We start from the raw sequence: 12,348 nt of genomic DNA on the forward strand, positions 1-12,348 counted from the left end.
ATGGCAAAACATTGAAACGGAGGGCGGGGCGTGGAGTCCCGCAAGTTGTCTCTGATTGGTCAGAAACGATGGGTCGTAAACACTTATTATGCTATTTTATATATCGACCAGTTATTTTAAATACAATGTCTATTTATTATTTTCAGTGTCACTACTCAGGTGCCCTCTATACAATTAGACTAGACCGCACTCTGCTTGGTCATTACAGTTACTAGATATCAATATCTAATTTACTATCTGATTTTTTTCTCCATTATTTAACATTATCCCAATTTTATGTAAAACTAATACTTTTAAATAAAAAGAAAGAAATTAATTAATAAAGAAATAAAAAACGTGTGTTTTGAATGTGATTCAATGGAGGCTTCGGTTCTCTGAGCCATCGAGCGCCCCCTGGAGGAAAGAGAGTTAACGTCCTCTAAGAAACGGTGATCAGCGAGCATTAGCCACTCAAACACACCCACAAAAGTGTTGTCAACAAACGCAGAGGACGGTTAAACACGGGCAAAGACAGCCGATAGGAGCTGAAGTCAGTGCATCATCTCCTGAACTCTTCTGTCCCATCATGTCTCTGTCAGGATCTCAAACACCGGACGATGCTCTGCACGGTAAGACTGCATGTTTACATAACACTGCTTCATTGTTCTAACCTGTGATGTGCAGCCTATAAAGAAAGGCCTATTTATAACATGTGACATATGTGATAATATGTGATATTGATATTTATGTATATTATTATTATTATTAATTTAAATTGCAAAGTTATCATTTTAATACCCATAGTATATTGTACATAAATTATTTTCAAATAAATTATACAATTATTATAATTTTGATAGAAAAAAATAAATAACATGAATGCATATAAATACGATTTAAAAGACATTTTAGACTCAATTCTATAAAAAATAACTTGATGAAATTAATTACAATTCATTTAAAATATATTTAACTTCTTATGAATTCTATTTTAAAATAACACAATCACGTTTGTTCAAAGTGTGTTACAGTGCACATATATAACCTTGTAGCCTACTATCTGTGTGTTTTTATTTTGCAGTGCCATTGTATTGTCTGTATTGTTATGTAAATAGATTCCATGACTCGCCTGTTCTAAGCCAATTACTGTGAAGAGGGTTAACAACTCATAATTTGATCAGAGGCTTAAACTGTCCGCAGGGGGAAATGTGAGAACAATAGTGTTTGCAGAACACAAGTTCTTCATAAAACCGAATCCCTCTCAGGGAATACGTTATCATTCATAAAACACACAAATGCATTCTCTCATTCATGCACAAATAGACATGCACACACTCACAGCCGGATATTGTGCTTGTTGTACACACGGCCCTCGTCTGCGGTTATGTCACAATTCCACATGCTGGAGAATCTGGAGCAATGGCACAATCCCTCCTCTCTCCACTGCAAAACCCCTGTCTCTGAAAAATAACCACAAAATGACCAGGAAGGCGGAAAGAGAAGATGCTTGACACATGAGGAAAGATGACGAAGGTCAGGATTAGGAGAGAGAGAGAGAGAGAGAGAGAGGGTGACTGGCTAATCTCTGACAGAAATAAAATGCTTATGTAAGCAAGCTTTTGTGTTCATGTCAACAATCAGAGAGATACAACAATAGAATGATAGACAGACAGGACGATAGAACAATGGATAGATAGATAGACAAAATCCAGTTTTACTTGGAAACTATGTCACTATGAAACTAATTACTTTGTCACAAAATGGATGTATTCATGTTGACGTTCATGCAAACAGATTCCACTGTCTTACAGCACAGCAATAAACTGAATCCATTGTATTAATCCAAAAGTAACCAGAAGTCCACGCGGTTCATATGTCCATCAGGTTCTTGGGTGGAGCTGGAGGGTCTGGTGGGATCTGCAGGTCAAACAGGAGGAGAATTAGGAGCACAGGACACCACAGCCTCCTTCCTGCAGGGGGAGCTGGAGAGGATTCTGCTGGAAGCTCAGCTGGAGTGTGAGAGGAGCAGTCAAACAGAGAGGTGTGTGTCTGAAGGCCTGTTTAAGCTTTTCTTTGGGAATTATGAATATTGAGCCTTTAGATCTCTTTATTTTCTTTGTTTCTCCAAGACGTCAAGCAATGTGTTTACATATAGGGCACTCAAATCATACCTGTTTTGTACCTGTATTGCTGTACACAGCTTGCTAAAGACATAATTGCAAACATGTTTGGACTTGCAGTGTTTTATTTCAATTAGTGATGGGAAGTTCGGATCATTTTACTGATTCTCTTGTTCGATCTCGTTCATCAAAATGAACAAATCTTTTTTCGAGTCAGTTTCGTTTATTTAAGGGGTTTTAAATGTTATACTTTTAACAGGCAAATTCCCCGACCACATCCACCTCCGCAATCTTGATCATATTCTGAATTAAGAAATCATTATAATGCAGTCAAAAATAATTTACAGGGAACATAAATAATTACTTTACCTTACGAGTCTTTCGTTCATTTGCAACGTGACAGACGCAATGAACGACTCATCACTAATTTCAATCAGTTTCCAACATGTTTAGTGATTGATGAGTGATTACATACTGAAAAAGTAACAGTCTATACAGTTTGTGTTGTATGCATGGAACATTGGGCTTTAGTGGTTGACTTTTTTCAGTATTATTTACACCAGGAGTGCCCAATCCTGTTCCTGGAGATCTACTTTCCTGCAAAGTTCAGCTCCAAACCTGATCCAAGACCCTGTTTACATCTGGTATTAAAGGAGAACTCCGGTCAATTTTAACATTGAGCTCATTTTTTTGTACATTTGGAGTGCTGTCAATACAGAGAACAACGACAAAAATCGGTGTTGCCTACACCGAGTTATTCTATTTTTAAAATTTGCACCCTATTGACTTCAATGGGGCAAGTAGTAAGCCTGCTTTTTAGCCTCTTAACATCCTTTAAGTGTCATTACAAGTGCACAGAAAATGTGAGTGATTCCTTCCGAGTGAACACGGGTGGATCTGACTGCAGTAGATGTTAGAGATATTAATAAAAATGAAGTTAATTCAGCCAGCGTTCATACCTTTGTTTGCATCCTGTTTTCGGTGGAAGGCCATAGTAGTCGATTGTGGAGTTCACGCGCGTGATCATAGGTACTAAACCTATGCGCGTGAACTCGACAATCGATTACTATGGCCTTCCACTGAAAACAGGATGTAAACAAAGGTATGAGCGCTGGCTGAATAAACTTCATTTTTATTAATATCTCTAACATCTACTGCAGTCAGATCCACCCGTGTTCAGTCGGAAGGAATCACTCACATTTTCTGTGCACTTGTAATGACACTTAAGGATGTTAAGAGGCTAAAAAGCAGGCTTACTACTTGCCCCATTGAAGTCAATAGGGTGCAAATTTTAAAAATAGAATAACTCGGTGTAGGCAACACCGATTTTTGTCGTTGTTCTCTGTATTGACAGCACTCCAAATGTACAAAAAAATGAGCTCAATGTTAAAATTGACCGGAGTTCTCCTTTAAGACGCGTTTTGGTCGATCGGAGCACAAGTGGACGACGTTAAACACAGGTGTAAACGGGGTCTAGAACGTGTTGAGCTTGTCCACTTTCGACCACTTCCAGAGGTACCACCTACTGGCCTAATGCATAACCATTATAGGAAGAGCTCTAGCCAGACGAGATTTAAACTTTGTCGGCTGAAGACCCAAGTTTGGTTTGAAGAGGAAAAACATACCAAGCACAATGTTCTCTCACCATTCCTGATGTCTAACACACACTCACAGTGTTCGGCTGGTCTTGTGTCTGTCAGAGCAGAAATGAAAGCTGATGTTCTCTGTGTGTTTTTTCGCGTTCATATGTAAATTGCGCAAGCTTATTTTCTCCATTAGATCGAAAGATCTGGAAAAAAAACACCATACATTTACCCACCAATAGACCTCCCCTCGAAGAAATCAGGACAGAAGTGGTTGGAAGTGGACAAAACGTTCTGTTTTTATAACACAAGTTTCGTCTCTGATTTCAGTCCTCCGCAGGTCGTGACCCCGAGAACATCTGGATCTCCTAAACCAGCCAGTGAGGGCAGCAGCAGCAGCACAGACTGTGTCACTATACAGGTAACAGCACTGTTCAGTCTACAGTACGTTAGCTCCAACAACATCGCCAGAATGATTGAGGGTTACAATCATATCAGTACTTTTATAATGACTGATTGAGACAGACTTTGCAATGGTAATTGGTTTCATGGTTTTTATGTATGCTCATAAGTTTTTGATTAGTCACTCAATCATCAAGCTGAAAAAACCCTCCCTTTATGCGTCTCATTTATATGGCTGTAGTCGGAGACCCCCCTCCCCCCGGATCCCCCCGGAGAATTATTGTATAAAATCAATATCACTTTTACAAATGTGCTGATATTCGGGAAAACTGCACTTTTGCTCATGTGAAATTGCTTATAAATATTAAAAACAAGAACTTATACGGGGACTTTTTTTTGCACCATATCTTGGTTTTTGGAAGCATTTTTATTAATTTTGATGGCATTTTTGCCCCGAGCCCTCGTTAATTCCCAACCCTGGTGTTTGTGTGCTGCGTGATGACAGGGCCGGGCCTCTTTTCGAGTGCAAGCGGAGGCCCCTTCTGTTGTGATGTCCGTTTCAAGTGAAACGGGTGAAAAATAGCAAAGGCAGAGACTGCTGGTGACCCACAAATGTGTTGCATTTCTGTTTTTTTGCGGTAATGCTGATGAATGCAGACGCAACTGTATAATCATGCATGATAGGACAGAAAAACAACTTGAAGGAGTTCCTAATAAAAAGAAATACGACCCAGACTACATTAAATACAGGTTCACTTGCAATAAGGACAAACATGGTTGTATCAGGTCACCACTTGATGTCCACTGTACCATGGACTGGTTCCTGAAGCAAAGCCAGTTGAGAAGCACTGATTTAATGCATGTATTTGATACGCTCACACTGTCTCTGTCTGCTCTCTTTCTCTTTCAGTCGGATGAGAATGACAGGCGAGTGAGTGCTGAATGGGTGTGGGATTGGTCCAGTCGGCCAGAAAACCTCCCGCCCAAGTAAGATTTACCTTTAATTCATACTTTGATTCATTTGTAGCCTACGTTCTTAAATCATGTTCGTCTCTTCTGTTCACCCTCTGAAGTCATATAGGCGGTTGATGGTTAGTAATTAATAAATGTATTCCTGTGTTTTGTAAGCAGTTTGTGGTATATGATGGAACTGCCAAACCCTTAATCCAAACCCTTTACTCTGGTCTTATGGGTGGTGGTGGCGCAATGGATAAGACACATGCCTTTGGTGTGAGAGACCCGGGTTCGAATCCACTGTGAGACACCAATGTGTCCCTGAGCAAGACACTTAACCCCTAGTTGCTCCAGAGGCGTGCGACCTCTGACATATATATAGCAATTGTAAGTCGCTTTGGATAAAAGCGTCAGCTAAATGAATAAATGTAAATGTAAAATGTAAATGTCTTATATACAAAAGCGAGTATTAATGTAATGTATTGAAATTCATACTTTACCCCAATTTATTTAATTTTTTTTCATTGAGTTGTTTGCATTACTTTCCATTCATTAAAAACTGTTAAAATCTAAAAATAATGTTTTTACTAAGACTAATTTATTCACTAAGGATGCATTAAATTGATCAAAAGTGCCAGTAAAGACATTTATAATCTTACAAAAACATTTCTATGTTGTTCTTTTGAAATCTATATTAATCAGTCAAGGAATCCTCAGAAACATATCACAGTTTCCACCAAAATATGAAGCAGCACAACCGTTTTCAACATTGATGATAATCATAAATTATTCTTGTGCATCAAATCATCATATTAGAATGATTTCTGAAGGATCATGTGACACTGAAGACTGGAGTAATGATGCAGAAATTTCAGCTTTGATCACAGGAATAAATATTTCACAATATTACTGTTTTTACTGTATTTTTGATCAAATAAATGCAGCCTTGTAAGAGACTTCTTTCAAAAACATTTTAAAAAAATCTTACCGACCCCAAATTTTTTTATGGTAGAAAGATAAGAACAATAGGCTACTTAAAATTTCAGAGGATAGTTCATGTAATTAATTTGAGTTCTATAGGTTCAGCTGACTGAAAAAACAGCCAGAAAGCCCTGGAATAGATAGAATAATAAAGTTTAAACTTTTTTTTTGTGTGCACATGATGCCAGTTTACAGTCCTAGATAAAATTATGCTTATTAAGGACATAAAAACGTCATTTTGGAAGAAAATAAATGAGGTGTTCTTGTGTGCTGATGTGTCCTTTCAGATTAACGGAGCGCTTCACAGATTGCCAGTTCTTGCAGTGGAGCGTTTGACCTCCGTTAGCCCTGCATACCTCTGCTTAAATCTCAGAGAGGATCATTTAGTCGCCACACAAAAATAGCTTGTGCGCCACACCATGAGTCAGCGAATCTGAGTTGGCTCTCTAGAGGAGAAAGTTTGTAATGCACATATCATTATACAGATAAAAAAAAAAAACCTTTGCAACAAAAACTTTTTGGATTGCAACGTTTAATGATGTTAGGATTGCAGATTTTAGCAAGAGACTGCTCCGATATCATGATGCTATTAAAAGCAAAAACCTTTGAGAAAGCACAAAAAGCTTTACTTTGTCATTGTCAATTTTCATGGCGGTGCATATACGCACTGTGCAAAAATAAATCTTGCTGCACAGATGTTTCAAAGGTTATTTAAAATCAGTCTTTAGAAATAGAGCTGATGTAGAGTCATTTAGTTAAAACGTTCACATTAAATTTGATCGTTTTATTGATTGTGAAAAAACATAAAAAAATGTTAACATACACTATCTACTCCATTTTCCTGCAACCAATGCGGCTTTGAGTTTTATCTTGGTTGCATTGAGCTGTGATGTTTAAATGTTTAAATGTCAAATGTCTTTTCATCAAAAGATGAAACTTCTTTGCATATTCCTGCTCTCCCAACATCTGCATGTGTATGAGGTCCAGTCTGACTTCATTATAGCAACAAGCTTTATATGATAGGATAGACAAGATTTAAACTGGGATTACAATGCTGAATTTGGCTTAATCTGTTTCAGCGAAATTAAGCTTAAAACACCTTCAGGGTCACATGGTGCACGCTTGTTAAATTCTCCAGCCAGACGTGATATTTGTGTCAAAAGCATCTAATACAGGGGTGTCCAGACTCGGTCCTGCAGGGTTGAGCTCCAACTTGCCTCAAGTTTCTAGTATGCCTAGTCAGAGATGGTCCGTGGCTCTACCATTGGAGAAAGCGTAACGGCTAACTTGATCACGTGTGCCTTGATAACCAATCACATTACAGCCTTGACATCATTGAATTTTGACAGTCAATCACTGTTTGCGGATGCCATAGAAATGAATGAAAAGTGTCTTAAACTGAATCATACCTGTGGCGAAATTGTCTCTTGTAAAACTGCTTTTTTTCGGTCCAGTCGGTTTCTCCTCCATTGACATTCAAGCAGCTTTGGCCTGGTAAGACTTTGATTAGCTGGTTCAGGCGTGTTTAATTGGGGTTGGCGCTAAACTTTGCAGGACAGTGTCCTCCAGGAGCAGGATTGGACACCCCTGATCTAATACATATAGGCTATGGGTTTTTCACACCTTAATCCTAGGTATTAATAAACTGATGTTTCACTTTGTACATTCCTAAACCCTGGGTTATCATTCATATTTGCGGTGTCAGTCAGTGTCATTAATTGGACGAGCGCAGCGCGCGACCTGTTTATACTAAAGCTCTAGCATTGCGCCTACTCATATATTGCCAAATTTACTGCCAAGGTTTTCCTGAATGCACTTTTTGGAATATAAAGGTGAGAATGAGACGATCTAGTCTTGTCACTCCAGTTGACACGTTTTCCTCAGCCATTTGATCAAGGTTTTGTTCATGTTGCTCCAGTGCTGCTGTCATTAAAGCAAAAGAGAGATGCACCAAATACTGAGACATTCGCAGATTCATGTGCATTTTTCAAAATAGCTTCTCACTGAAATTATGCTGATGAAACTGTAATTTATAATGAGTATAAAACATAAGTGCCATCCGTTTCCTCTCTAGAGAAGCGTTCAGTCTTTCCGCTTGCAAATTCCGTCATGTAAATAGCGAATCCGCCATGGCGCGAGCGCAGCTGGCTTTTAAAGGGAATGGGATATTACATTCTGATTGGTTTATTGCACGTTACGCCCAAAACACACCCATTACTCATTAAGAGAATAGAGACAACCCTTTTAGACCATGCGCCGGGAGCGCCGACCATTTTTCCCATTGTTAAACTAGCAAAAGTGGATTCGGACACACCCTGAGTGCACTTACACCCTGCGCTTTAGACCATGCGCTAATAGGGCCCCTTATTGAATATATTTATATTCTCAGATCTTTCGTGTCCTAAATCCATGTATACATATCTAGATGATATTGCTGAATGACCCTGATCTCTCTCTCTTTCTCTCTCTCTCTCTTTAGGGAGTTTGTGTTTCATCACCCAAAGCAGTCAGGCTCTCTGAGCGTGAGGAAGACTGAGGTGATGAAGAGGGGTTTGTTTTCCTCAGACGTGCTCCTCATCCTCCTGCCCTCTCTGCTCGCCTCACACGCTCTGACGCTGGGTCTGGGGTGAGGCAGTTTCTCACATCATATTTCATATCATATCCTAACTTCTAATATTTTCATTTTAATATCATTGCAAATCAGCGATAGCTTTAAGACATTCATCTATGTTCAGACAGTCCGTATATAATTCCCTTTGTGCATTTGAATATTTTACAGAATTAAAGCACTGTTTATCCGCATTAAAAAAAGTGTAGGATTCTGCGGACGCTCATCCCATCCCCATATAACCCCATTGAACTCATTGTTTTCTTGCGAGTCTGTGGCTGATTTTAATGCAAAAGATGATTGATGTTGATTGGGAAAGAGCCTTTAAACATGCCATTTTTGATCCCATCATAAGCCTTATTTGCATTAAAAGTCACGAGTCGGCACTTGGAATTTAATACACCTTGTACACATAGTGCTCAAATGTCAGAGTGTGCATTTTGCCATCCATTAGTGCTGGCAATCTGTTTTTATTTGTTTCTGATTAGGAGTGTTTATGCATTTAAATGCATGAGTGAATCCGCAAAATTATCGTATCTTAAATAGTATTGCTAATGGAGACACTTTTTTTCCTCTTTTTTCCTCTTCTTTACTCTTCACCTTTGATGATTTTAATCAGTCTGAATTACTTTTCTCATACTGATCTCAAACTTTTGACCATTAGTGCTTATATGAGGCTTTGTACAAATGACTGTAGATCAAATTTTATCTTTGGCTCGTGACGCTGTGAGTGTTTCCCTGCATAAGCCCCCGAGTCCCATATGTCTGTGTTTGCAATAAATCAGAAACAAATAAAAAAAATTGTGCTCAGACTCTCTAAAATGTATTGAGCTGAACAAATTGAATTTTTGACTTCCATTTTCATTACAGGCATTGATGTTGCATAAGAAAGAACTCAAATAAGAACTCAGATGACCATCTGAGAGATGAGAAACGATGACAGATTGTCTCTTTCTGTCTTTCTTTCTGTTTTCTATCTTTCTCAGAATATACATAGGGAAACGGCTGGCATCCTCCTCCACCAGCACGCTGTGACATGTGACATTTGGCAGCTCACCGATTGGCTTAGACCGCTGCCGCTAGCACTGTTGCCCAATCACGCCTCTCTTCTCCTCTTGTGATGGGCAACTGCCTCTTCTGTCTCTCTGTCCCACCACAAAACGAGTCTGTCTGTCTCCAAAGGGGTCATATCGTGAGGAATCCATTTTCAGATAAAAGAGCCTGTTGTATTATGACAATATACTGTTTCAGAATGATATACATTTCACAACTCAAAGTTTTCTTCCCAATAAGAGCATTTATTGAAACAAAGCTACAAAAACAACTTGTTCTGAACTACTCGCTAAAAAAGAGATTTAGATAACAATCTGTTAAAACTCCAAATGGATGAACATTTTATATGAAATTCAAATATTATGCAATTCAAATCTGTCTTAAATTTGTGCCTAAATATTTCTGATGTCAAACTGATTAATACGTTATCACATGACTGACCAAATTTAGATGATAATTTTTTTGTTTGCTCAGAACAGGTTGAAAATTTTCAAGCAAAGTACTTTTGTGGACCTAAGTGAAAAATTATTTGTATGATATGATATTATCATAAATGATGTATGATATGACTCTCCTCTAAATGTCAGGTGTCAAGTGTCAAGTGTCAGGTGTAATACAGATAAAGACGTTTAGCTGAAACAGTGTGAATGAAGAGAAAACCTACAGTTATTTTACATCGAATTCCAGACCAAATAATTATGATAAATCTTGTGTTGCACTACTGTGTTTGCGATATAGACCCGTTTCGTGTTGAAAAGTGAAGGCAACTGGAGCTCATTCGGTTTTGTGGTCAGAATAATCTCGTTTGTAACGACTCAACCTCAATAAATGTCACTCTTACCACCTTCTCCTTGGTATGGTATTTTACTTCAAAATAGATTTGAGGCTATCACCTTATAGAAAAGTACCTTGTTTTATTGAGCTTGTACTCTATTGGAATACAATGTAAATGAATAACTGTAATACGTGCATAACTCTAATATGTACATGGACCTGCCTCTAATCAAAGGGGAGTTGTATAATTTGCCTATTTCATGTGGTCAACATTTTGGTAATTTTTTTCACAATATTTAGTCACTTTTTCCTCTGGTTAATTTCAAAGGTCGTGTGAAGATTTAAAAAAAATGCAAATATTCAATGTATTCAAAGTCAGCTTTCTAGATGTAGTCAGCTACCCATGTCAAATACTATAGTATTTCTATCTGATACCTTTACTATATTTATAAAACACATAAGACAACACTCATTTAAGATGCATTCTCAGGAACAAAAAGTCCTATAATTATAAGTCATCTTATAAATTTTTTTTTTTTTACTTTCAGACAAATTTAACTTTAAGGATGTTTAAATATATTGTAAAACAGGACAAATATACTGATTATTTTTTGTGACATATAAGGCAGGACTTTTAGAATTAGACACTTGATGGTGCTTTTTGTACCATCAAAGTCACCGTTTGCTTTTATTGCATAGAAAAGAGCAGCTTGGCATTCTGGGAAACTCCTCCTTTTTGTGTTTGAGAGAAGAGAGAAAGTCAAATCAAAAGTCAGGTTTGAATCAGCATGAGGTTTTGACCATTACATTCCCTTCCTTAACTTGTATGCCCTCTCCTATGCTTAATAAAAAGAAAGTTTATAAGAGGCTTATATGCAGACAAATACTGGGAAAGGGAATGAATGGAAAGCTATTGCTCATATATCACAAACGTGTGCTTCCCTGAATATGCACCAGAGGTCAGAAGTGCTCTAGTGTGCACTGCAGTTCATTTAGAGACACCAGCCCTTCATATAATATGAGTTATGGCGAGGCTCTACAATTACATTCTTATTCTTACATTTTTCATTTCAAGAATTTAGGAGCACCTTCTGATCGATGGCAGAAATTAACTTTCCCATTACGGGCCAATATTATATTATAATAAAATATAATCAGTATCAATAAAATGCATTGCAGAGTTTAATTATTATTACAGTTACAGACTGTTTAATGCAGCTTATGGTGACATTAATGAATTTACATTGCAATTACAATTGCATAATGTTATGAGATTAATGTTTTAAATATAACATTCTGAATACAGAAATATGAAATAAAACAAATTAAATTATACTTTAATTTTGGCTGTACGTCACGGTCTCATTGAAGTATTAATTCAATCGATTCGTTAAAAATGCATTTTGAGATGTGTCTAAAATGTATAGCTTGATATTAAACTGTCAATATCACATTTGCAATTGTGCTGATATTCGGGAAACCATCTCTTTAGCTCATATTAGATTGCTTAACTATATCATATATTATAAATATTAAAAACAAGAACTCATACAGAGGCACCTTTTGCCCACATACATATCTCAAATTTTAAAGGGACTTTGTAAACCTAAATAGGCTACACAAAAACAATGCTCAATGTCTTGAACCTGACTGAAGGCATGATGTAGATGCATTATGGGAGTTGTAGTTTGTAACTCTGACAGCATTGTTTCATTATTGACAGTATCTATTTTCTCAGAAGCCATGAATTTTCCTTCTCTCTTTCTTTACTTCTGCCCCTTGAACTTCTCACTTGTGATGGAAGAGTGGCGGAATTCAATTTCGTGCAGTAAAAATTAAGACAAAGAGGCCGGAGTTTGTCTTGTCATTTTTTCCAGAGGCACAGATTTAGATA

The 12,348-nt window shown here is 37.6% G+C and overlaps 1 protein-coding gene across 1 annotated transcript; it reads left to right on the forward strand.

The window, feature by feature from the left end:
• The first annotated feature begins 405 nt into the window (after positions 1–405).
• On the forward strand, positions 406–10,528 carry LOC311293592 (BCL2/adenovirus E1B 19 kDa protein-interacting protein 3). Its single transcript, XM_084413994.1, has 6 exons — positions 406–608; positions 1,864–2,020; positions 4,013–4,103; positions 4,995–5,071; positions 8,499–8,645; positions 9,614–10,528. Exons 1-6 carry the CDS (start codon positions 566–568, stop codon positions 9,660–9,662), a joined length of 564 nt encoding a protein of 187 aa, XP_084270120.1. The 5' UTR covers positions 406–565; the 3' UTR covers positions 9,663–10,528.
• Positions 10,529–12,348: the final 1,820 nt, after the last annotated feature.

The sequence above is a fragment of the Rutilus rutilus genome (genome assembly GCF_951802725.1).
Source record: "Rutilus rutilus genome assembly, chromosome: 7".
Lineage (NCBI taxonomy): Eukaryota > Metazoa > Chordata > Actinopteri > Cypriniformes > Leuciscidae > Rutilus > Rutilus rutilus.